At 45.2% G+C, this 23,441-nt stretch overlaps 1 protein-coding gene across 1 annotated transcript in view; it reads left to right on the top strand.

Moving 5' to 3' along the window:
• Positions 1 to 20,320: 20,320 nt before the first annotated feature.
• The window catches only part of adam19b (ADAM metallopeptidase domain 19b), a 153,752-nt gene continuing 150,631 nt past the window's right edge, over positions 20,321 to 23,441 (top strand). The window contains exon 1 of the mRNA XM_041194317.1: positions 20,321 to 20,670. Coding sequence (XP_041050251.1) covers positions 20,571 to 20,670 — 100 coding nt within the window. The 5' untranslated portion in view covers positions 20,321 to 20,570. The remainder of the gene's footprint in view (positions 20,671 to 23,441) is intronic.

Genomic DNA, 23,441 nt, shown 5'->3' with positions numbered 1-23,441 from the left:
ATAGCCTCCCTAATCTATTTATTCCCCTTAATATCTTGAAGATTTCAATTAAATCATCCCTTAAGATTCTGAATTCAGGGAATACAGCCTCTTTTGTTTAATCTCTTCTCAAAGCTTAACCCTTGGAACCCAAGTATCATTCTAGGTAACCTAACATATGAGCCAGTATTGGGGTGATCTGCATATGTTCCCTTTAACCATGTAGGGTTAGAATGACCTCCAAATATCACACAGAAGTATAAAATTACCGTTCTGTGAAAGAATAATAGAATAGGATATGCAATGAGTTTAAAGTTGAAAATACACTACACAAACAGAAGGTGGCGTCCTTTACCACTTATTATCTGCAGCAACCAATTGCTGACCTCTAGGATTAGTTAAATGATTTTGATTAACTTGTGACTTTTTTGATCACAATATCTTAATGCAACCAGTAGGCTGATGTTATTATTGAGGAGATGGTAATATTCTTCATTGAGGTACAACATTGAAAATAAAGGTATTGATTCATAATCGAAGAGTATTAATCAAATAGCAACATAATAAATACACAAAGATTGTGTATTTATCGTCTGTCTGTGTGTCTCTATCAGTGAAGGTGGATGAAGTTTGGCTGTGACAACTTCTACAGTCAAATAGCTGGCAGGCACTCATTATCTTCACGTCAGATACATAATGCCTCTCTTTCTGCCCCTAGAATGCCCAGGCTGGGACATAAGCCTGCCAACCCAAACTTGGCCCTGGTTCACATGTCTTAAAGCATCTTAGATTCCTTCCTGTTGATGGGGCACAAGAACACAAGAAATAGGAGGAGGAGAAGACCATACAGCTTGTGAAGCCAGCTCTGTCATTCAATATGATCATGGGTTAATCTTGGCCTCAACTCCACTTTCCTGCCGGTTCTCCACATCCCTTGATTCCCTGAGGGACCAAAAATCTCTCTATCCTAGCCTTAAAATATATTCAACAATGGAACATCACCTCAAGGGTAGAGAGTTCCAAAGATTCACAACCCTTTGATTGGAGTAATTTCTCCTCATCTCCATCCTAAATGATCAACCCCTTATCTTGAGACTTCCTCCATGTTTCCCCAGCCAGCGAAAACAACCTCCCAGTATCTACTCTGCCAAGCCCCTTCAGAAACTTGTATTTTTCAATGAGATCACCTCTCATTTTTCTAACCTCCAGAGAATATAGGCCCAATTTATTCAGCCTCTCATCAGAGAACTGCCCTCTCACCCTAGGGGCCAATGTAGTGAATTTAACTGTACTGCCTCCAATGCAAGTATATCCTTCCTTAAATAGGGAGACCAAAACTGCACACTGGGCTGGATTTTATGAAGCCTGCAGGAGCAGATAGGCTGGCATGGAGAATTGCATGGGCAGCCACCTGTCACACTCCCGACAGCGGGAAAACTGTAAGTGATTAAGACAGTGGTGGGAAGGTGACCGAACAGGAAACTTGCCAGGGTTGCCTATTGTGATTAAATGTATTTATGGAGACTTCATAACGTGATATTCCCACATGCTCCAACCAAGAGTTGGCCAACACATCCATCCATACTGCCTTCCTACAACAACTGGAAAGCTAAAAGACTCATTACCCAACTGGATGATTCTTGACTATCAGCCAAACAGCCCGTTTTGTCCATTTTCAATATTTTTAGATCAGGTAAAGAGGAATGTTCAAAGAAATTTTTTTTAAAAGCAATCTTTTTTAATGTCCCTATGATTTTTTTCCAGGACTGCACACGCAGCAGTATCTTGGAGACTGAGCTTGAATTCCTGGAGACTCCGGGACAATCTTGGAGGGCTGGCAACCCTAAAACTTGCCTGTTAGTAGTGGGAAACTCATTGATATGCTTAATTGCCCACTTGCATATCATGTAAATGTAATTCGATGTGATTTAACCCTGCCTCCCTTACGTAATGAAACTCACACCTGTATCTCGTGCCTCAGTAATCCATCTAGTGAAAGCTGGTACTTGTACGTGACTTCCATGACTCACTGTGAGCGTCCTTTGGACCTCAACGAGGATTAGCCACAGGACACTGGACTGATCTTGGAGATGTTTTCCCTGGTAAAACCTTGCTGAGCTGATACTCTGAGGAGCAGAGCCTCAGGCAGGAAATTCAGAACCCAGAAATACTGAGTCCAAAATTTAAAGGGGCAGCACACATTTCAGGTGCAGAGGGACCATCCCTTATTGTGGCATCACTGATTCGAGTCCTTGAGGAGACAACTTTTAGAGGCTGCCTGAAAGGAAAGTGACAGGTAGTGGCAACATGGGAATCATCCGCCCTGTCCCTCTTCATCCTCAAGTACTGGAGGGGATGTGCTGGCTGGACTGTGACATCTCAGACCTCAATTGAACCCATTGATGCCACCAAATGGTTTTGTGTGATGGTGGAGGAATGACCTCCCAGGATTTTGGAAAGTCTTTTTGTACCAGGAAAACAAATTCAGATGCTGCTGATTTAAACTGCAGACATTTCTTTAAAAAAACCAGCATGATGACTTCCATCTCGAACGCAGGGCTGGCTGCCCTTTAATTATGGCATCAACTACTGAACAGCGATCAGGTGATGCAGGCTTCCTGAAGTCAGAACTGCACCCCCCCCCTCCCCACCCCCGTTATGTGATTCAGCGGCAAGCCCGCACCACCCGCATTTATGAGCTTGCTGCCACATAGTCAGATTCAGCTGACCATCATGGATTTGCACCAGATCCCTGATGGCCTCTGCGCCCTATGGCTGTTGCCACGGCGGAAGAACTAAGTCTAGCCCAGAGTACCAGGTATGGTCTCACCAAAGCCTTGTACAATTGTAACAAGACTTCTTTATTCTTGTACTCCAATCCCCTTGCAATTAAGGTCAACATGCCAATTTCCAACTGTTTGCTGGACCAACTTTCTGAGTTCCTTGTATGAGTACACCCAAGTTTCTCTGAACATTAACATTTACAGGATTTAAGGCTTTAAAAAAAAATCAGCTTTTCTATTCATGCAACCAACAGTGAATAATCTTACAGTTCACCACATTATACTCCATCTTCCAGCTTGTTGCTCACACACTTAACGTGTCAATATTTCTTTGTAGTCTCTTGGTGTCTTCCTCACAGCTTGCATTCCACCTAGCTTTGTATCATCAGCAAACTTAGATACATCATTCTTTGTCTCCTCATCAAAGTCACTAATGTAGATTGTAAATAGCTGAGGCCCCAGCACTGATCCTTGCGGTACTCCACTAGTCACAGCCTGCCAATTTAAAAGTGGCCCAGTTATGCCAACTCGCAGCTGCATTAACTAATCCTCTACCCATGCTAATATACTGCCCTCAAGAGCCCTTATCTTGCCTGTTGTGTGGCACCTGATCAAATGCCTTTTGGAAATCCAAATATACTACATTTTCTGCTACATTCAGTTAAATGGTGCCTTGATGTCAAGGGCAGTCAATCTCACCCTACCTCTTGATAATGAGGGTAGGAGCCGAGTAGCCTGGCAGAATCAAACTGAACATCAGTGAGCAGATTATTGATGAATAGGTGCTGCCTGTTTGTACTGTCGACAACACCTTCCATCACTTTGCTGATGATTGAGTGTATACTGATGGGGCGGTATTGGCTGGAATGGATTTGTCCTGTGTTTTGGGCAATTTTTCACATTGACAAGTAAATGCCAATTGTAGCTTCACCATGTTGGCTCCTCATTTTTATGCCTGGGGCTGCTGCTGGCATGTTTTCCTCCACTCCTCATTGAACCAGGTTTCGTCCCCTGGCTTGATAGTAATGATAGAGTGAGTGATATGCCGAGCCATGAGGTTACAGATTGTGCTATAATACAGTTCTGCTGCTGCTGCTATAATACAGTGCCATACGGACGCTTTGAGCTTCTTTCCCATTTAGCACAGTGGTAGTGACATACAACATGAAGGAGGGCATTCTTAATGTGAAGATGGGACTTCATCTCCACAAGGACTATCAATCCTACCAACAGTTAAGGACAGATGCATCTGTGACAGATAGATTGGTGAGGTCGAGGTCAAGAAGGTTTTTCCCTCTTTTTGGCTCTCTCACCACCTACCGCAGACCCAGTCCTTCAGGACTTGTCCAGCTACTGAACCTCGACTACCCTCAGCGTTTCTTTCTATTGGTGTTCAACATGGAAGAGTACTGATTCATCAGTTGAGTGAGGACAGTAGGTGATAATTAGCAGGAGGTTTCCTTGTCCATGTTTGACCTGATGCCACGGGACTTCATGGAGTCTGGAGTCAATGTTGAAGACTCCCAGGGCCTCTCCCTCCCAGGTGTATATCACTCTGCTGGTACCTTTGATGGGTCTGACCTGCTGGGGACAGGACATACCTAGGAACGATGGAGACATAGGCTCTAAGGTATGACTCACTAAGTGTAACTATGTCAGACTGTTACTTGACTAGTATAAGAAGTTAGTAAGGAGGATTTTGCAGGGTCAACAGGGTAGGGTGTGCCTTTGTTGTTTTCGGTGGCTAGGATAATGCCAGGTGGTCCATCGGGTTTTATTCTTTTTCAAATTATCTATAGTGGATTGAAATAATTGAGTAGCTTTCTAGGCCAATTCAGACTCAACCACATTGCTGTGGGTCTGGAGTCACATGTAAGCCAGACTGGATAGGAACAGCAGATTTCCTTCCCTAATGAATGAACCCAATGGGCTGTCACTTGTTCTCAGTTGCTTCCTTTTTTTTACATCACCACAAGTTAATGTCCCAGCTTTTAAAATTTCTTTGAAATATGTAGTTAAGTTTCTTACTGTTGCGAGACTATGCTCTTTTAAGATACAATTTCTATTAAGTTTTTCTGACTGGATTTTTAAAAACATTGGGGCACCCTCTACAGACAATGAAAACACTGCTCAGACTGCTGCAATACACACAGCTGGCGTTCCACCAAATGGAATGAAGACAGACACTCAACCCCTGGGGAGTGTGAAAGACCCCATCCCCTGCTTTTATCGAGCAGCACGCAAGTCAGAACTGGAATGTTATTTCCACAAGATTCTTATAGGATGTTTAAGCTATTATCTTGCATAGAACTATTAGATAGCTTATTATAATGTAGAAACAACTGAAGGAACACAGTATGATCCTGAGACTTTTCAAATGTTTCTGAGATGAGACATCAAAATGCAATTACTTATTCTGAAACAATTATTGCAGCAGAGACAACTAATAGAATGTCTTTGGAGTACACAACAAGTGAGGTACTTCAAGGACCCCTTACCAAGCAGGAGAGAGAACAAAAGACAACGCTGTACTGAACAGGCTTATTGAAGATGTGTGGCCTCTCTGTCTCTCTCTTGGACATATTGTGCCCAGTTTGCAAAGTAACCATTCTGAACCAAGAAACCAACTGTGAAATGCAAACTTTTCTGGAAAAAGTATGGAAATCAGCTCCATACAACTACACCCAGAAAGACAGCTGAACGAAACAGCCCCAATGTGGAATCATCGCATAGAGACCAGCCAAGGAACTGCTAACCATATAACCCTTTGTTTTATTTTTCATGAACTATAAAAAGTCCTACAAGCCTATCATCTTACTTTCCCATCTGTACTGGTGTGTGTGTGTTTGTGTGTGTCTGTCTTTCTGTCTGTCTGCTGGCAGGGGGTGGGGAGGGGGACCAGATGAATGCATTTGACGTATGAATGGCAGTTGCGATTTACCTTGTTTTTTTTAGTTTGGGAAATTGTTTCAATAAACTTATCATGTTCTTTGTTTAACCTAAGAAAGCCTGTCTAACTAAGTCTTTACAACCTGAAAGCGTAAACAACGGAACTCTTAAAAAATTGGCAAAGCACATCCTCTCTAGGTTTGCAAAAAACCCTGTTGTGCTCAGACCTGGAGTGGGACAATAGGGGATTCATTTTACTCCTCCTCATGTGGTCATAACACTTACACAAAATACTGCATCTGATTTGACCTTTTGGCTTAGTGTCCTTAGGGCTGATTCAGGTCTCTTGCCAGTTTCATTTAGGCCAAGAAATGATCAGTTTGGGCTTTTATCGAGCAGCACGCAAGTCAGAACTGGAATGTTATTTCCACAAGATTCTTATAGGATGTTTAAGCTATTATCTTGCATAGAACTATTAGATAGCTTATTATAATGTAGAAACAACTGAAGGAACACGGCAGCAGTAGCCAAATCATTGGTCGATTATATCAGCTGGATGGACAGAAAGACAAATGGGTAGGTAAGATCAAGAGTAAAAATTCAGGAATCAAAAGGATTGCTAAGTACAGTTAGAGGGAGAAATTTAGCCATACAGACATTGGAAATGAAGAAATGACAGCCTTGTCCTGGCAACAATTGTAGGAGAAATCAAGGGTAAAACAGAAGAATAGAAGAAAGACCGGATGGGTGGACACCATTGAGACGTCAACTGAGGGTAACTTGAAGGAAGCCAGAGAAGCATGGAGATGCCAGTTGCCCCACTAAGGCTAAGGTAAGAATGAACAAACAGATATTTTACTAACATTCAACGGTGACGACACTTTATTGACTGTAAAGCGCTTTGGGATGTCTTGAGGTTGTGAAAGGTGCTTTAGAAATGCATATCTTTCTTTTATTTGCACAGAAGAAGTCACAATAATAGTGTGTTGTCTGTAGAGAGACTAGAGCAACTGGGATTATTCTCCTTTGAGCAGAGTAGGTTAAGCGGAGGTCTAATAGAGATGTTCAAAATTATGAAAGGCAAGATAGAAAGAAATTGTTTTGCCTTGTGGACCAGTCAGCAATCAGAGGACATAAATTTAAGATAATTAGCAAAGGAACTAGAGGAGAGATGAGGATATTTTTCACGCAGAGTGTTGTTATGGTCTGTTTTGCACTATCTGAAAGGCTGGAGGAGGCAGTTTTAGTACTAACTTTTAAAAGAAAATTGGATAAATACTTGGAAAGAAAAAATTTACAGGGCTACAGAGAAAGGGCAGGAGGATTAGGCTAGCCGGGGAGCTCTTCCAAAGAGCTGACATGGGCACAATGGACCAAATGTCTGTGGTAAGATTCTATAACAGACCATTTCACCTGTTCCACAGCTGCTTCCCGAGCATCATTCAACCAGGCTCCATTTAGAAGCATGATAGCCCCCAGCCACCCCCTCACCGCCACCCCACCCCCGCAACATTTAATGAAAACTTACTGTACAGATGAAACTGCAGCTTATGTCTGAGAACTGATCAGCCCTGACAGCTGGCCTCTCTGCTCTATTGTAGGGATCTCCCTTCCTAAATCTATGCATATGCTACCATGGTAGGTGGGGCTGCAGATTATCATTCCTGCTAGGGCCTTATTCTTCGAATGATATGCATACTTTGCAGTCTAGCCCCCGGAATTCTCAGCCTGCCAGGCATCCGCTCCCTCTTATTTAACCATCAACTTTTAAAAGGGTGGGTTTTACTGCTTGTTTTAGGGTGAGGCAAGGGCTGTGAAATTCTGCTGGCCCACCATGTTGGTATCTGTGGGGTGGGGTGTGGGGATGTGCGTGTTATTCATGGAAAGCAGTTGTTGTTAGTTGCTGGTCACAGGACCATCCCATCTGTCCAGGAGTGCATGGATCATGTTGGGTTGTTGTTATTGTTTTGTCTTGGTTTAGCACCAAGTCGGAGTTAGGAGGTCACAGTGACGCAGCTTCGGGAGGTTTTGTATGACCCAGATTGCTTGGGACACTGCAAGATGGCAAGATCAAGACAGCATTTGGATGTGGGTGCTCCAGTACACCATTTATCTATAGCCTATCTGTGAAGGCTTTACTCTTAGAGTGTGTGGGAAACACACAGCATTCAAAGAATCAGGAAGAACTATTAGAGTAGAAAACTTACCTATTCTGCATGTTCTAAATATCCACCATCCCAAGGCACCAGCTCATTTTCACTGATGTCCTCTATCCTACCTGCCCCTCCCTATCTATGTAACCGCTTCCAGCCCTACAATCTTTCAAGGCCCCTGTGTTCCTCCAATTATACTATTTTTTCATATTCATTCATGGGATGTGGGCTTCGCTGGCTGGGCTAGCATTTATTGTCCATCCCTAGTTGCTCTTGAGAATGTGGTGGTGAGCTGCCTTCTTGAATCACTGCAGTCCATGTGGTGTGGGTACACCCACAATGCTGTTAGAGAGGGAGTTCCAGGATTTTGACCCAGCAAGAGTGAAGGAATGGCGATATATTTCCAAGGAAAGATGGTGTGTGGCTTTGACGGGAGTTTGTAGGTGGTGGTGTTCCCATCTATCTGCTGCACTTGTCCTTCTAGATGGTAATGGTTGTGGGTTTGGAAGGTGCTGTCTAAGGAGCCTTGGTGAATTCCTGCAGTGTATCTTGTAGATGGTACATACTACTGCTACTGTGCGTTGGTGGTGGAGGGAGAGAATGTTTGTGAATGTGGTGCTAATCAAGCAGACTGCTTTGTCCTGGACGGTGTCCATCCTCTTTAATGTTGTGGGAGCTGCACTCTTCCAGGCAAGTAGGGATTATTTCATTACACTACTGACTTGTGCTTTGTAGATGGTGGACATGCTTTGGCGAGTCAGGAGTTGTGTCACTCGTCGCACGATTCCTAGCCTCTGACCTACTCTTGTAGCCACACTATTTATATGGCTAGTCCAGTTCAGTTTCTGGTCAATAGTAACTCCCAGTTTGTTGATAGTGGGGGATTCAGTGATGGTAATGTCTTTGAACATTGAAGAGCAATGGTTGGATTCACACTTGTCGGAGATGGTCATTGCCTGACACTTGTGTAATGTGAATGTTACTTGCCGTTTGCCAGACCAAGCCTGGATATTGCTGCATTTGGACATGGACTGTTTATGTATCTGAGGAGTCGCGTATGGTGCTGAACATTTTGCAATCATAAGCAAACACCCTCACGTCTGACCTTATGATGGAACGAAGGTCATTAATGAAGCAGCTGAAGATGGTTGGGCCTAGGACACTACCCTGAGGAACTCCTGCAGTGATGTCCTGGAGCTGAGATGACTGACCTCTAATAACCACAACCATCCTCCTTTGTGCTAGGTATGACTCCAGCCAATGGAGAGTTTTCCCCCGATTCCCATTGACTCCAGTTTTGCTAGGTCTCCTTGATGCCACACTCGAATGCTGCCTTGATGTCAAGGGCAGTCACTCTCACTTCATCTTGAGAGTTCAGCTCTTTTGTCCATCATTGAACCAAAGCTGTAATGAGGTCAGGAGCTGAGTGGCCCTGGCGGAACCCAAACTGGGCATCAGTGATCAGGTTATTGCTAAGCAAGTGCCACTTGATACCACTGTCGATTACCCCTTCCATTACTTTACTGATGATCAAGAGTAGACTGATGGGGCGGTAATTGGCCAGGTTGGATTTGTCCTGCTTTTTGTGTGCAGGAGATACCTGGGCAATTTTCCATTTAGCCGGGTAGATGCCAGTGTTGTAGCTGTACTGGAACAGCTTGGCTAGGGGCGTGGCAAGTTCTGGAGCACAAGTCTTCAGTACTATTGCCAGAATATTTGCAGTATTCAGTGCCTTCAGCCATTTCTTGATATCACGTGGAGTGAATCGAACTGGCTGAAGACTGGCACCTGTGATGCTGGGGACCTTCGGAGGAGGCCGAGATGGATCATCAACTCGGCATTTGTGGCTGAAGATTGTTGCCAATGCTTCAGCCTTAACTTTTGCACTGCTGTGCTGGGCTCCTCCATCATTGAGGATGGCAGTATTTGTGGAACCTCCTCCTCCAGTGAGTTGTTTAATTGCCCACTACCATTCACTGGCAGGACTGCAAAGCTTAAATATGATCAGTTGATTGTGGGATCACTGAGCTCTATCGCTTGCTCCTTATGCTGTTTTGCATGCAAGTAGTCTTGTGTTATAGCTTCACCAGGTTGACATCTCATTGTTAGGTATGTCTGGTGCTGCTCCTGGCATGCCCTCCTGCACTCTTTATTGAACCAGGGTTGATAGTCGAAGGGTCATGAGGACTCGAAACGTCAACTCTTTTCTTCTCCGCCGATGCTGCCAGACCTGCTGAGTTTTTCCAGGTAATTCTGTTTTTGTTTTGATACCCTGGCTTGATGGTAATGGTAGAGTGGGGGATATGCCAGGCCATGAGGTTACAGATTGTGTTCGAGTACAATTCTGCTGCTGAAGGTCCTCATGGATGCCCATTCTTGAGTTGCTAGATCTGTTCAAAACCTATTCCATTTAGCACGGTGGTAGTGCCACACAATGCAACGGAGGGTATCTTCAATGTGAAGGCGGAACTTTGTCTCCACAATGACTTTGCGGTGGTCACTCCTACTGATACTGTCATGGACATATGCATCTGCAGCAGACAGGTTGGTGAGGATGAGGTCAAGTATGTTTTTCCCTCTTGTTGGCTCCCTTCCCACCTGCCACAGACCCAGGCTAGCAGCAATGTCATTTAGGACTTAGCCAGCTCAGTCACTAGTGGCGCTACCGAGCCACTCTCGGTGATGGACATTGAAGTCCCCCACCCAGAGTACATTCTGTACCCTTGCCACCCTCAGTGCTTCCTTCAAGTGATGTTCAACATGGAGGAGTACTGATTCATCAGCTGAGGGAGGGTGGTACGTGGTAATCAGCAGGAGGTTTCCTTGCCCATGTTTGACCTGATGCCATGAGACTTCATGGGGTTTGTAGTCAATGTTGAGGACTCCTAGGGCAACAACCTCCCGACTGTATACCACTGTACTGCCACCTCTGCTGATGAGATAGGACATACCCAGGGATGGTGACGGTGGAGTTTGGGACATTATCTGTAAGGTATGATTCCGTGAGGATGACTATGTCTGTGAGGCAGCGCCTGCAATTTTGTCACCAGCCCCCAGATGTTAGTAAGGAGAACTTTGTAGTGTTGACAGGGCTGCAACTGCATTGTCATTTCTGGTGCTTAGGTCAATGCTGGGTGGTCTGTCGGGTTTCATTCCTTTTTTGTGAATTTGTAGTGGTTTGTTACAACTTGCTGGGCCATTTCAGAGGGCATTTAAGAGTCAACCACACGGCTATGGGTCTGGGGTCACATGTAGGCCAGACCAGTTAAGGACGACAGATTTCCTCCTCCAAAGGACAGAACCAGATGGGTTTTTCCAACAATCGACAATGATTTCATGGTCATCAGTAGACTTTTAATTCCAGATTTCCTGATTGAATTCAAATTCCACCATCTGCCATGGTGGGATTCAAACCTGGGTCCCCAGAGCATTACCCTAGGTTTCTGGATTACTAGTCCAGCGACTTTTCCACCCATTCCTTTTGCCTCACTATTGGTGGCTGTGTTTTCAGCTGTCTAGGCCCTATAAGCTTTGGAATTCCCATCCAAAACTTCTCTGGCTCATCACCTCTCTTTTTTTGTTTTAAGGTGCTCCTTAAAGCCCACCCCTCTAACCAAATTTTGGTCATCCGTCCTAATATCTTCTTCTTTAGCTTGGTGTCAATTTTTGTCTGATACTTTGGGATGTTTTACTACGGTAAAATTACCCTCATTAATTCCTTTGTTACCGCCAGAGTCTATTATTCCAATGCACACCTGGTTGGCCTCCCACATTCTGCCCTCTGTAAACTCTGCTGCCCTAGTCTTAAACTCGCACCAAGACCCATTCACCTATCACTCCAGTGCTCGCTGACCTACACTGACTCCCGGTCAAGCAATGTCTCGATTTTAAAATTCTCATTCTTGTTTTCCAATCTCCCTATGGCCTCGCCCTTCACTATCTCTGCAATCTCCTCCACACACACAACCTTCTGAGATATCAGCGCTCATCTAATTCTGACCTCATAAGAATCTCGCATTTTATTGCTCCCCCAATGATGACCATACCTTCAGCTACCAAGGCCCTAAGCTCTGGAATACCATCCCTAAATGACTCTACCTCTCTACCTCCCTTGCCTCCTTTAAAACACTCCTTAAAACCAACCTCTTTGACCATTTACCCTAATATCTCCATATGTGGCTAGGTTCCTAATCTTGCTTTATAATACTCCTGTAAAGCACTTTAGGATGTTTTGTTATGCTAAAGGCACTACATAAATGCAAGGTGTTGTTTTTAAAGCCACTATGTAATTGGAAATTATTGTTGGATCTGACCTAAAGCACCAGCTGAATGATTCCCCAAAGCCTGTCCACAATCTACAAGGCAGAAGAGAGGAGTGTGATACAATACTCCCCACTTGCCTGGATGAGTGCAGCTCCAAAACACTCAAGAAGATTGACACCATCCAGAACAAAGCAGCCCACTTGATTGCACCCCATCCACAAACATTCACTCCCTCCGCCAACAACACACAGCGACAGCAGTGTGTACCATATACAAGATGCACCACAGGAACTCAACAAGTCTCCTTAGGCAGCATCTTCCAAACCCACGACCACTACCACCTAGAAAGACACATGGGAACACCACCACCTGAAAGTTCCCCTCCAAGTCACTCACCATCCTGTCTTGGAAATATATCGCCATTCCTTCACTGTTACTGGGTTAAAATCCTGGAATTCCCTCCCTAACAGCACTGTGGGTGGACCTACATCACAGGGACTGCAGCAGTGCAAGAAGGCAGCTCACCACCACCCTCTCAAGGGTAATTAGGGATGGGAAATAAATGCCTATCCAGAGACACTCATATCTCATAAATGAATAATAAAAACAGAATTACATTCAGTTTATGCTACCTTAGTTGCATGGACAAATGGGAAAAAATAGCCAAGTTTCTTACTCCTGATCAATGGCCTGTGAGTCCTGCAAGAAAAATGCACTTGTGGTCAGGATTATGCTCAACTGCATACCCTTGAAGTCGAAAGCTGACTGCCTGGGCTTCTGCATATATGGCCAGGTGTTTGAGTTACTGAAAAGTTGCCAGAACTGTCCCCCAGCAGGTGGTATAGATCGTGCAGGAGAGGAGGTGAGAGTAAAGAAAGAGGCCAGATGAAAATATATTTGGCAGGAATGCAGGTTCAGTAATGTTCTTTTTTGTAGAACACAGAGTAATGGCATGATGTGAAAACTATAGAGAGAGGAAATAGCAAGCTGATTGTGTGACATTAAATTAGTAGCATCACTGTCACAAGACAAAGTAATTTGCATCTGTATTTGATGCTAATGCGGTTTGTCTGCAAACAGTAAAACCAAGAAAGAAAAAAGCCAATACATTAAAAAAAACAGGAAATCGCTACATAGCCACTGCCTCAAATAATTATTAGCTATTTCAATCAGTATCTTGTCACTAAGGTAATCGCACTTCCACCAGCAGCACATAGCTGATTGAAACTGCTCGAAGAAATAGTTTTGGCTGAAATATGCCCAGCTTTTCAAAATGAGCCAGAAATAGCCAACTAGCTGAATGGGTTTAAATGGTGCCCTTGTAATTGACCCCTACGATGACAGCAAATGGTTAATGCCAATGCACTGGGCAGCTGTTTGGGATAAGCATAGACACTGTAAGTGGTAGGGAGACAGTATTTTTGAAAGATAAGTTCCACTTTAGAGAAATTCTGGTAAATTGTATATCATTCTGCCACATATGGGCCTCCCCCACAGGCAGTCTCATGTGGTCACTGAAATAATGCACTCTATTGATTCTTTATCTGAGTTTATATGAACAAGATGGGCTGATCTCAGTTTACATCCTTAGACAGTCAGGCTCCAGGGCTTCTCCTCCACCAGCAGAGGTTCAGTGGAAAAGGATTCCCAGTAATGGAGAGGCACAGAATGGGACCCCGTTCCAAATTGTAGGGGTCATTTCTGTATGAGCTGCCCTCCTGACAGAAGACTTTTATAGCACCTTTAACAACCACAAGATGTCTCAAAATGCTTTACAGGCAATGTAGTGCTTTTGTAAAGTGTAATCACTGTCATAATGTAGGAAATGGGGCAACCAAGGTGCACACAGCAAGCTACAACAAACGGCAATGTGATAATGACTAGATATTCTGTTTTAGTGATGTTGGTTGAGGCTAGGATGCTTGGACTCTCATATTATTATTCAAAATAGTGCCATGGGATTTTTTATGTCCACTTAAAAGAGCAGGCGGGGCCTCAGTTTAATGCACCATCCAAAAGATTGCATTCTTACAATGCAGCATTCCCTTATTCTGTCACCGAAGTGCCTGCTTGAATTTTGTGCTCAGATCACTGGAGTGGGACTTGAACCCACAGCTTTCTGACTTGGAGGCAAAGCACTACTGCTGACCAAGACTGGTGTCCTGGTGGGGAAATGGCCACAGGTCTCTGTGTACTCTGGTTTAGAGAAAGAGATAATCGGTCAGAGCTTTTATTCTTGTTAACTAACGACCCTGTGGATAGTGAGGGTCTTTTGAAGGTCAGGCAAGTGCAAGATCTGGCTTGGTGTAATACTATCCTGTGCTCAAAAAAACCTGTCAACATTTTCTCCCTGGGTCCACATTTGGACAAGGTAGTGTAAAGTGTTCGACATCCGTGAATGCTCAGCAAAAGATACCACACCATCAAACGAAAACAAGTGAGGGGAGAAAACTGACAGAGAAAGGAAAGGTAATCATACACTTTAACCCTCATACCAATCTAAGCATTGCCCATCCAATGGGTCAAAACTTGCTGCAGCAGGGCATCAGATGGCACGCGCCATTAGTTAGAGTTCCCCTTGTACCCCTTAGCTCAAATATAATTTGTGCTGTAACTCGCTGGAAGTATAAGCGAGGGCAATAGGACACCTGGGATGTCAGTGAACCATGAGTTCAAGAGGTGATCTCTCTAAGCATTGGGATTTAAGGATTCAGAAAGAATCAGAGGGATGATAGAGAAGGAGAGTAAATCAGAGCCAAATCAGGTGTAGATAGAGAAAAAAAGAGAAGGAAAGAAAAAAAAAATGGACTAAGATAGAGAAGAGAAAGAAAAAATTAAAATTTGAAATTTTAAACGTCACTAACAATTTACTACAAGCAGGAATGAGACTCAGCAGTTTAAATTATTTCCTTCCTGAACTGCAGAGATTGATGGCATTGCATTAACAATTAGCAAGATGTTAAAAGGGTAACTATGCAGTTAATTGTGAGTTTTATCTTCCTGCAGTAAGTGTAATGGGGGAATTAATGGACAGATCCGGCAGTTTTTAAAAGTAACAGAAAGACTATGGGTGGAATTTTCCGTGCTCACTGATATCGGGCATGTTTGGTGGCGTAAGCGGACAATGTGGTGAGAAGGCCAAAAATCGGTTTCACAATTTCGTGAAACCAGTTTGCGATCGTCCACTCAGGTCATTGATAGTGGGCTGCGTTCCCCACCATGGGATGTCGGGAACCTCACTGTAATACATCATATCATTATAAGGCCAGCCCGCTGGAATCCTTCTCCCCCACCGCTGGATCATCTGTCCACATTGGCGGGGAAGCACACCAGTGCAGACAACTGTGACTTGCAGAAGTCCGGACTTACTGCCAGGGCCTTGCTCAGATTGTAGACATCCGAAGAGCAGAAGGTGCTGGAGCCTGACAGCAAAGGGACTCTGGAGAAACGTGCATGGCATACTGGGTGGATTCACATGGACATGGATCTGCTATGATGCAGCTCACGGAAGGTGGAACACTGTTGATGCTCACAGTGGACGACAGCTGAGGGGGTGGGAGAGGAAGGTCTAGGATCGACTGAGAGAGGAAGATGGGTCGGGAGGTGAGGTTAAGGGGGTGGAATTAAGGTGTCAAGGTGGTGAGGTTCCAGGGAAGGGAGTAAGGAGGGAGGAGGGGTTAACGATGGGGAAGATGCCAACTGGGGAGGTAGGTGTGGGGGGAGGGGGTAGGTGGTGGAAGGTGTGAGGGTAAGAGTTCACAGGGGAACGAGTGTGGACATGGGAAGGAGTCCAAGGGGGAGGAAGGAGTGTGGAGAAGGGAGGGAGTCCGGTAGGGGATGGAGTGCAGTGAGGGGAGGGAGTCCAGAGTGAGGATGTAGTGCGAGTAGGGGAAGGAGTCCAGAGGAAGAAGGAGTGCAGAGAGGGGAGGGAGTAAGGGTGGAGGAAGGAGTTGGGAAGGGGGAAGGAACAAGGCTGGAGGAAGAAGTGAGGCTAGAGAAAGGAGTCGGGAGGGGTGAAGGACTAAGGGTGGCAGAAGAAGTAAGAGTGTTTGAGGGAGTCAGAAAGGGAGAGAGACAAAGTGGGGTGGGGGGGTTGTGGTCCGGGGGGTGGTAGACTAAGTTGGGGGAAGGGCTTTCGGGTGGGAAGGGTCCGGAGGGGGGAAGGGGTTACAGTGGAGGAAAGGGTATGGATGAGGGAAGAGGTTCCGAGTGGGAAGGGGTGTGGAGCGGGGGATGTCCAGGTGAACATGCAAGGGAGGGTTCTGATGGATCCATAACTACCCCCTGAGCAGTGAACTGAAGGCAGGCGTGGTATGATGGAACGGTGAGAATGACCGAGGTCAGAGTGAGGTGGCAGGGTGAGGGTTCAATGGTAGTGGTAGATGGGCTGGCGAGGGTGGTTGTTGGGGACTTGGAGACAGACACGGTCCCTGGGGGTGGGAAGGAGGAGACTGGGGAGATTAATATGGTTGGAGGTGGGATTTTCCGGAAGGAAGGGAACATGCACATTCACCAGGACATCCCCAAAGGAAAAGCGTTGTGGTTGGTAGATCACGGAGGGGAGGTGGAAGGTGATATCAGGGGTGTCAGCTGTGATTGGGGAAAGGAAATGGGTAACTGGGGGAGGGTAAAGGATGGGGAAGTGATAGTAAAACCAAATTAGCACCATGCCAGCCAAATCAAAAATGAAACGATAGTCGTGGCGGGCAAGATCAGATGCTGCATGGGAGTGTGATTAACGGGTGGGCGGAGATGCAGGTCAGTTCAGGTGGAAAACTGAAAGCAAACCCCAGCAGGCAGCATTGAAAATGCTCAAGGCATTGAGATGAGTGTGATATGGGAAGGATCCGTGTGCATGGGAGAGTGCTTGCACGAGGCTCCGAAAGGCCCTGCCACACGCACCTCTCCCTCCAGAATCACTCATGGGCCAGCTGCTCCCTCTACTGTGACAGAGGACAAGGTTGAGGGGCTCACAGGCAAAGGGGACTCGGAGGGAGAGGACAGCCTCTGAGATTCCTGAGTGGATGACCCAGGGGTGTCCGCTGCCGCTCCTCCTCCCTTTGGGTGCCTGAGGACCCCAGCCTGACTCGTTGAGGGGAAGGAGCACCTGGAGGTGTCCTGTTTCCCTCTCGAGTTGCCATTGCAGGAACTCACCCATGGCTCCTGCGATGGAGTACATGTCTGTACACATCTCTGTGTTCTGCTGAACCAGGGTCTCTATGGCGTCCGCCATCCTTCCCATGGAGACCTCCATATGCATACATGTGGGCACCACTTCATTAGAGAGCAGGCGGATGCACCCTTCTGACTCACGAGGCACTCCAGTGAGGGCTTCCAACAGCTCTATGTGATGTTCTCTGGCCTCCTGCTGACTCTCCACGATGAGTTGGAAGTTTAAATCCAGAGGCTCGTCACCTGACTCCTACCTCACAGATACCTCTTCCCCAGCAGTCCTCCGAGTGCCGGGGAGCTCGGCTGAAGCTGCTTCCCGCTGCTGCGGGCATGTGTCCGTGCAGTGACCACCAGATTATGAACCCGAGCCTGCTCTAGATCTAGGTCCCACCGAGGTGTGTGTCTCTGTACTGGTGGAGGCTGTGGGTAAGTGCTGTGATGGGTCTTCCAGGCTGCTTATTTCCAGCTCTCAATGGAGGAGGTGTCCTCTTGGCTGGAGGCGAGGACATGGATGGAGCTGAGGGACTGGCTGGCTGAGGGTGTCAGTCACTTGGCAGAGCTCCCTGTGAACCAAATTGGAGACAATTCGTGCATGGCAGCAGAGTCAAAAGCAGGAGAGAGCACTCAGTTGCGTTCAGGGAGGGATGATGTGGTGCAGAATCCTCAGATGGGTGTTCACCGCTGACCTCACTGTCACCACAGGCAAGCTCCATGTCTTCACCAGTCAGCCTGATGACACGCTCCTCAAAGTGAGTGACGGGCCTAATGTGGGTCACCCTGCTCCTGGTCTGGGATCTCTCCCTGCTGATGCGAACAGGCTTCTCCTGCATGAAAAAAGATGGAATGTGAACTGAACACATGGCACTGCATGGAATGTTTATGTGGTGAGTGGAGCCATGGACAGGATGAGGTTGCAAGTTCAAGAGGATATGAACCTGATGGAGATGGAGGGTGTTTGTGAGAGTTAGTGGTTTTGTCCCTTGACGTGTGAGAACCCTGTGGATGTGTGATGGGTTTGTGAGTGTATGAGTTGAGAATGATGAGAAAAGTGAGTTACCCTGGTGGATCGGATGAAACCATTCAGCCACTTGTGGCACTGGGTGGTTGTCCTCTTTTGCAGAGCATTGGTGCTGACCACCACTGCTACTGCCTTCCATGCTAGATTGGTGATGCTGCTGCCACTTTGGCGGGCAGAGCAGGGGTAGAGGCCTCCACGGCATCCAGAAGATGCTTGAGGAACGTGTCACTAAACCTGGGGGCTGCAGTCTTTTTGCATTTTGGAGCCATCCTCTCTTCCAAGCAGCAATCGTGGTCTGGAAACACTGAGTGGTGTGCACGCAGCTGGACTTTAAATATGGCATGATGAAGCAGCGAGGTGATGGTGTGGCGGGCAAATGAGGGCCGACCCACCATGGAAACTGCGTGTTTCCCGGGAATGCATAATTAATGCCGTAGGTTTGGGATGATACAACATGAAAAGCAGGCATGTGCTGTCAGGTAAAATGATGTTTTACTCACCTGTTACAGCACTTAGTGCAAATCTGGGACGATTCTGCGCTATTTCTCATTTGCACAAGATAAATGATGAAGTGAGGTAAATGGACCAGTAACTTCTGGAGATTTGCAACTCAGTGCAATGGTTCAGCCCGTGAACTTGTGCATTAATAATGGTGTGCATTGTAAGCTCACTTTTATGCAGAAGGATCTGACTCGTAGCCGTTGAATCCTAGGCAAACACAGTGGGCCATTTTTACACAAGTACAATGTCACAAGCTGAAGAACTGCTCTTTGAGGATAATGATTGAGTTGGCTAATGATTTTTCTTATATTACAAGTGATTACCCTTCAGGAGTACTTAATTGGCTATAAGGGGCTTTGGGACATCACAAGGCAATGAAAGTCACTATAGAAATGCAAGTTCTTTCTTTTCAGAGTAGAATGATGACCACAGGCTGGGACTCTCTGTTCTTCAGTGAATAATATCGGGTAGCCCTTAATATCCATCTACATAGGTGGATGGGGAAGTGGGTAGGTTTGCCAACTCTGGATAGATTTGTGAGGTATTATCACATGACCTCCCATCTTCAACCACTCCACCCATATTCTCTTGACAAATCAATCCTCACACTGTGCTCCCTCATGCCAATCGGAAAGTGAACTGAGTCACCATTAAGTGATTGAATAATTCTTGACTGTCAATCAAATAACTGTTTTTCAATGGATTATATTTTTGTAACTAATAAACAAAAGCATCCAAGGAAAATGAAAAAAAAACATTTTTTGCTGCCCCTATGATTTTTCTTCCAGAGTTACTGGTAGCAGTGTCCAACAGATTAACCATAGTCATAAGAATGGGCAACAAATGCTGGTCTAGACAGCGACGCCCACATCCCGTGAAACAGATAAAAAAACACATTTGCAGCAGAAAGTAATGGTTAGTGAGGAATGGAATTCTCAAACGTATAGTCAGAGGGTAACAAGAGCAACTAAATGAGCGTCCTTACAGAGATTAGCTAAATCAGCAGACCGGGGAATAAACCTCCTCTAAGATTATCCACTATATCTTCAAGGGTCAGTAACGTTTTTTAAACCTAAAATATGTGCAGCAAATGTTTCAAGCACAATCGAAACTGCCTTTATCTCCCAGCGACTCCCAGGACAACCACAGGAACATCTCGCCTTCGAAGACAACATCTCTGACAATGTGACATAGGCATTGCAGAGACCCCTTTCCCCGGTCTCAGCCCAGGTTATGTGCTCCTGCTCCAGAGTCTCTGGAGTAGATGTTGACACCACACATGGCCTTATGGTTTAGGGGGAGGGAACTTAGGAAGAGAAAAGTATTTGTTTTTTTTCTTTGACACGCATTGTGCAGATCATATGTAGAAAATTATAAACAGGCCAGGATGAAGTTGCGGCTGAATTTAAACAAATTGAACAAAGAAACAAAGCTCAACTCTTCCAACCACGTGCAGGGAATAGTGGGGTCACGAATGTCTCCGTAAGGGGGTGGTCCCAAAATGTCATATATTTAAATTGAACTGAGACAAAAAGCCCAATCACAAGTTGGCAAGGCTGCGAACGGATCTTTCAGGCGCTCGGATCCAGATGTGGTTTGAGCTTTCAACTTTAATGGACAGAGCTTCACGCTGGGGGGTGGGAGAATCCAGGGAGCTCGTTTCAGCCGAAGCTCATCCCTGATGCTCAGGACCGTCGCGCCGAACAAATCAAATAGAAACAGTTACGGGTATATTTTTTTAGGGGCTGGGTGGGGGGAAGGGTTGCCGGTGAAGCAGAGAGTCACTTGCGGACACCGACTTTGGAGGGGCTGATGGCTCAGAGATTGGGACCGATCCCGAGACCCGCAGTCCCCCTCGCCCAAGTACTGTGCTGCCTGGTGCTGGCTTGCTGTGTAGATACAACGGGCGGAGGTGAGGCGTTGTCTCTTACTGACTGTATATGGATGTTGGCATCGATGTGGAGAGCCTAGCCGCCGGTCTGTGTGTGTGTGTGTGTGTGAGAGAGAGAAAGTTGTTTTAAATCTGAGTGGAGAGGGGAAAGGGAGGATTAAAAAAAAAGCTTTAGACTTCTTTTGTCTCTCTCGTCCCCTTCCCCCGAATGTGATTGATACCAATTGTGTAATTGTATTCTCCTCCGGGAGAAAGAACATTGAAGTAGTTAGTCACAGCAGACACTGAGACCATCCGACTGTTCAAAGAAGGAAGGGATCTGTCCCGTTATAATACAAAACTATCTTGTATTCGAGGATGCGGGCGGGGGGAGGAATTATTTTGGGACTAGTGAACTGTATTACACATAATGATGAGGAAATGGCAATGATTTCCCCACCCCCTTGCGTCAACTCCGTTAATAAGCAGAGCTCACAACTTGGGCAGTTAGCTTTTTGTGAAAATTGTGCTTGGGATTTTACTGCACAGTGATATTATTGCTTAGTGATACCACAGACATATGCCCGGTGTGTAAATGCATGTGTGTAATGTGTTTGTGTGTTTGAGATATGGATGTGTGCATTTGTCTGTATATGCGAGTGTGTGCGTATATGTATATGTACTGTCTGTGTAAATATATAATGTATAAGTGTGTGTGTTTGTGTGGATATGTGATTGTACATGTGTACATTTAGCGGATGTCCTGGGGCCATGAACAGTGCAATATAAATGTGCATTTTTTTTCTTGCTTGTTAGTGTACACATGTGTATTTTAATATGTGTATTATATATGCAGAGTTACAGTCCTAGCAATCTGAAAGGACATTCAGAGTTCAACATGCTGGGAAATTAACCTTTTTGAAATTTAGTAATGCATTAATTTCAATGCTAACAATGTGTGTTGTGAATAAATCAATAAAAAGTGAAGTGGTGTGGAAGCATTACCTGTTGTGGTTGTGGAAGGTTTAAATGAGTTGTCCGCATCAGCAAGGATGGTGCCAGCATAGAAATTATGCCGATGAGGATCGATTGAACAGGCTTGTGGCTCTTTCCTCAAGGAAAGATAAATCCAATCTGTGGCCTGATAGAGATCTTTAAGATTATGAAAGGGTTTGATAGGGTGCACAACAACAACAGCTCATATTTATATAGCACCTTTAACATAATGAAATGCCCTAAGGTGCTTCACGGAACATTATAAAGCAAGGTATGACACTGAGCCATGTAAGGAGATATAAGGGCAGATGACCAAAAGCTTCATCAAAGTGGTCAATTTTAAGGAGTGACTTAAAGGAGGAAAGTGAGGAAGAGAGGCAGAGAAGTGTGGAGAGGAAATTCCAGAATTTGGGCCTAGACTACTGAAGGCACAGCTACCAGTAGTGGATGATTATAATTGGGGATGCACAAGAGGCCAGAATTAGAGGAGCACAGATCTCTTGGAGGGTTGTGGGGATGGAGGAGATTACAGAGAATGCGGGGGGAGGGGGAAGGGGGGAGGGTGGAAGTGGTGAGGCCATGGAGGGATTTGAAAGCAAGGATAAGAATTTAAAAATCAAGATGTTGCTTGACCGGGAGCCAATGTAGATCAGTGAGCTCAAGGGTCAGAGGGGAGTGGGATTTGTTGCAAGTTAAGATGCAGGCAGGAGAGTTTTGAGTTGCCTCAAGTTTACCCGAGGGTAGAATATGGGAGATTGGCCAAGAGTGTATTGGAATAGTTGAGTCTAGAGGTAACAAAGGTATGAATGAGAGTCTCAGCAGCAGATGAGCTGAGGCAAGACAATGTCGGGCAATGTTACGGTGGTGGAAATAGGCGGTCTTAGTGATGGCACAGATATAGGTAATCTCTGGGAGGTTTATATTTTTACCACTCCCCCCAACCCAATAATACTGTCCATTGACTTGAAAGCCATTGGCCCAGTGACAGTCCCCTTGTAGCTAGTTAAGTGGCAATTCATAACATATGAGCCAATGTAGTGAGTGCCAGCGGACTTTTCAACTCTAAAGGGAATCACAATTTCGAACCATCTGTCCGTCATAACATTACTCACCTCTTCAGCTTTGGGATCACTGGATTGTGCCCAGGAAGCCTGGCTGATATTTCTTTCTTCTATTTTAGCCTAGGGGAACTGACACCAATTGTACAGGTGCATGCTAAATTGAGTAGATTTAGCACAGAACAAAAATTAAACCTGGGAATATTTTAGAATTTAAACAAAAAAGAAAATATTATTAAGTGTGATGACTGAAATCTAGGTTAATCCCATCTGGAGTGCAGTCTCTTCCTAAATATAGATTTGTACCAGTGAAATGTTATAAAAAAATTAATTGCATGACACTTGCATCAGCTACACCCCAGTATAGAGTTTCTAATGAGCTGTTAAGGCATCCCATTTTGACTAAAGGTTAATAGGGATGTGTGAGATGAAGATCTGGTACCATCAGGGATATTTGTGAATTTTTTGTGCATTGCCATACAGTCAAATGACAGTCATTTCACTTAATCCTTACTAGATTAAACTCAATAGAAATTAATAGAAGTCACGTAAATGAGTTGTTAATTTAATAGGCATGTATTTACTTTATCTACCCAGTTGAGTCCCATCACAACATTTTTTAATCCTCTTTAGTAATGAGGCAGATTTCTTATCATATACCCTTCCCAATTGAAACAATAGGAAAGAAACACTTGCATTTATATTGTGCCTTTCATGACCTCAGGAGGTTCAAAAGCACTTTACAGCCAATGAAGTGCT

This window comes from Carcharodon carcharias, chromosome 8 (assembly GCF_017639515.1).
Source record: "Carcharodon carcharias isolate sCarCar2 chromosome 8, sCarCar2.pri, whole genome shotgun sequence".
NCBI classification, from domain to species: Eukaryota; Metazoa; Chordata; class Chondrichthyes; order Lamniformes; family Lamnidae; genus Carcharodon; species Carcharodon carcharias.
This window is presented reverse-complemented; position numbering and strand designations above follow the sequence as displayed.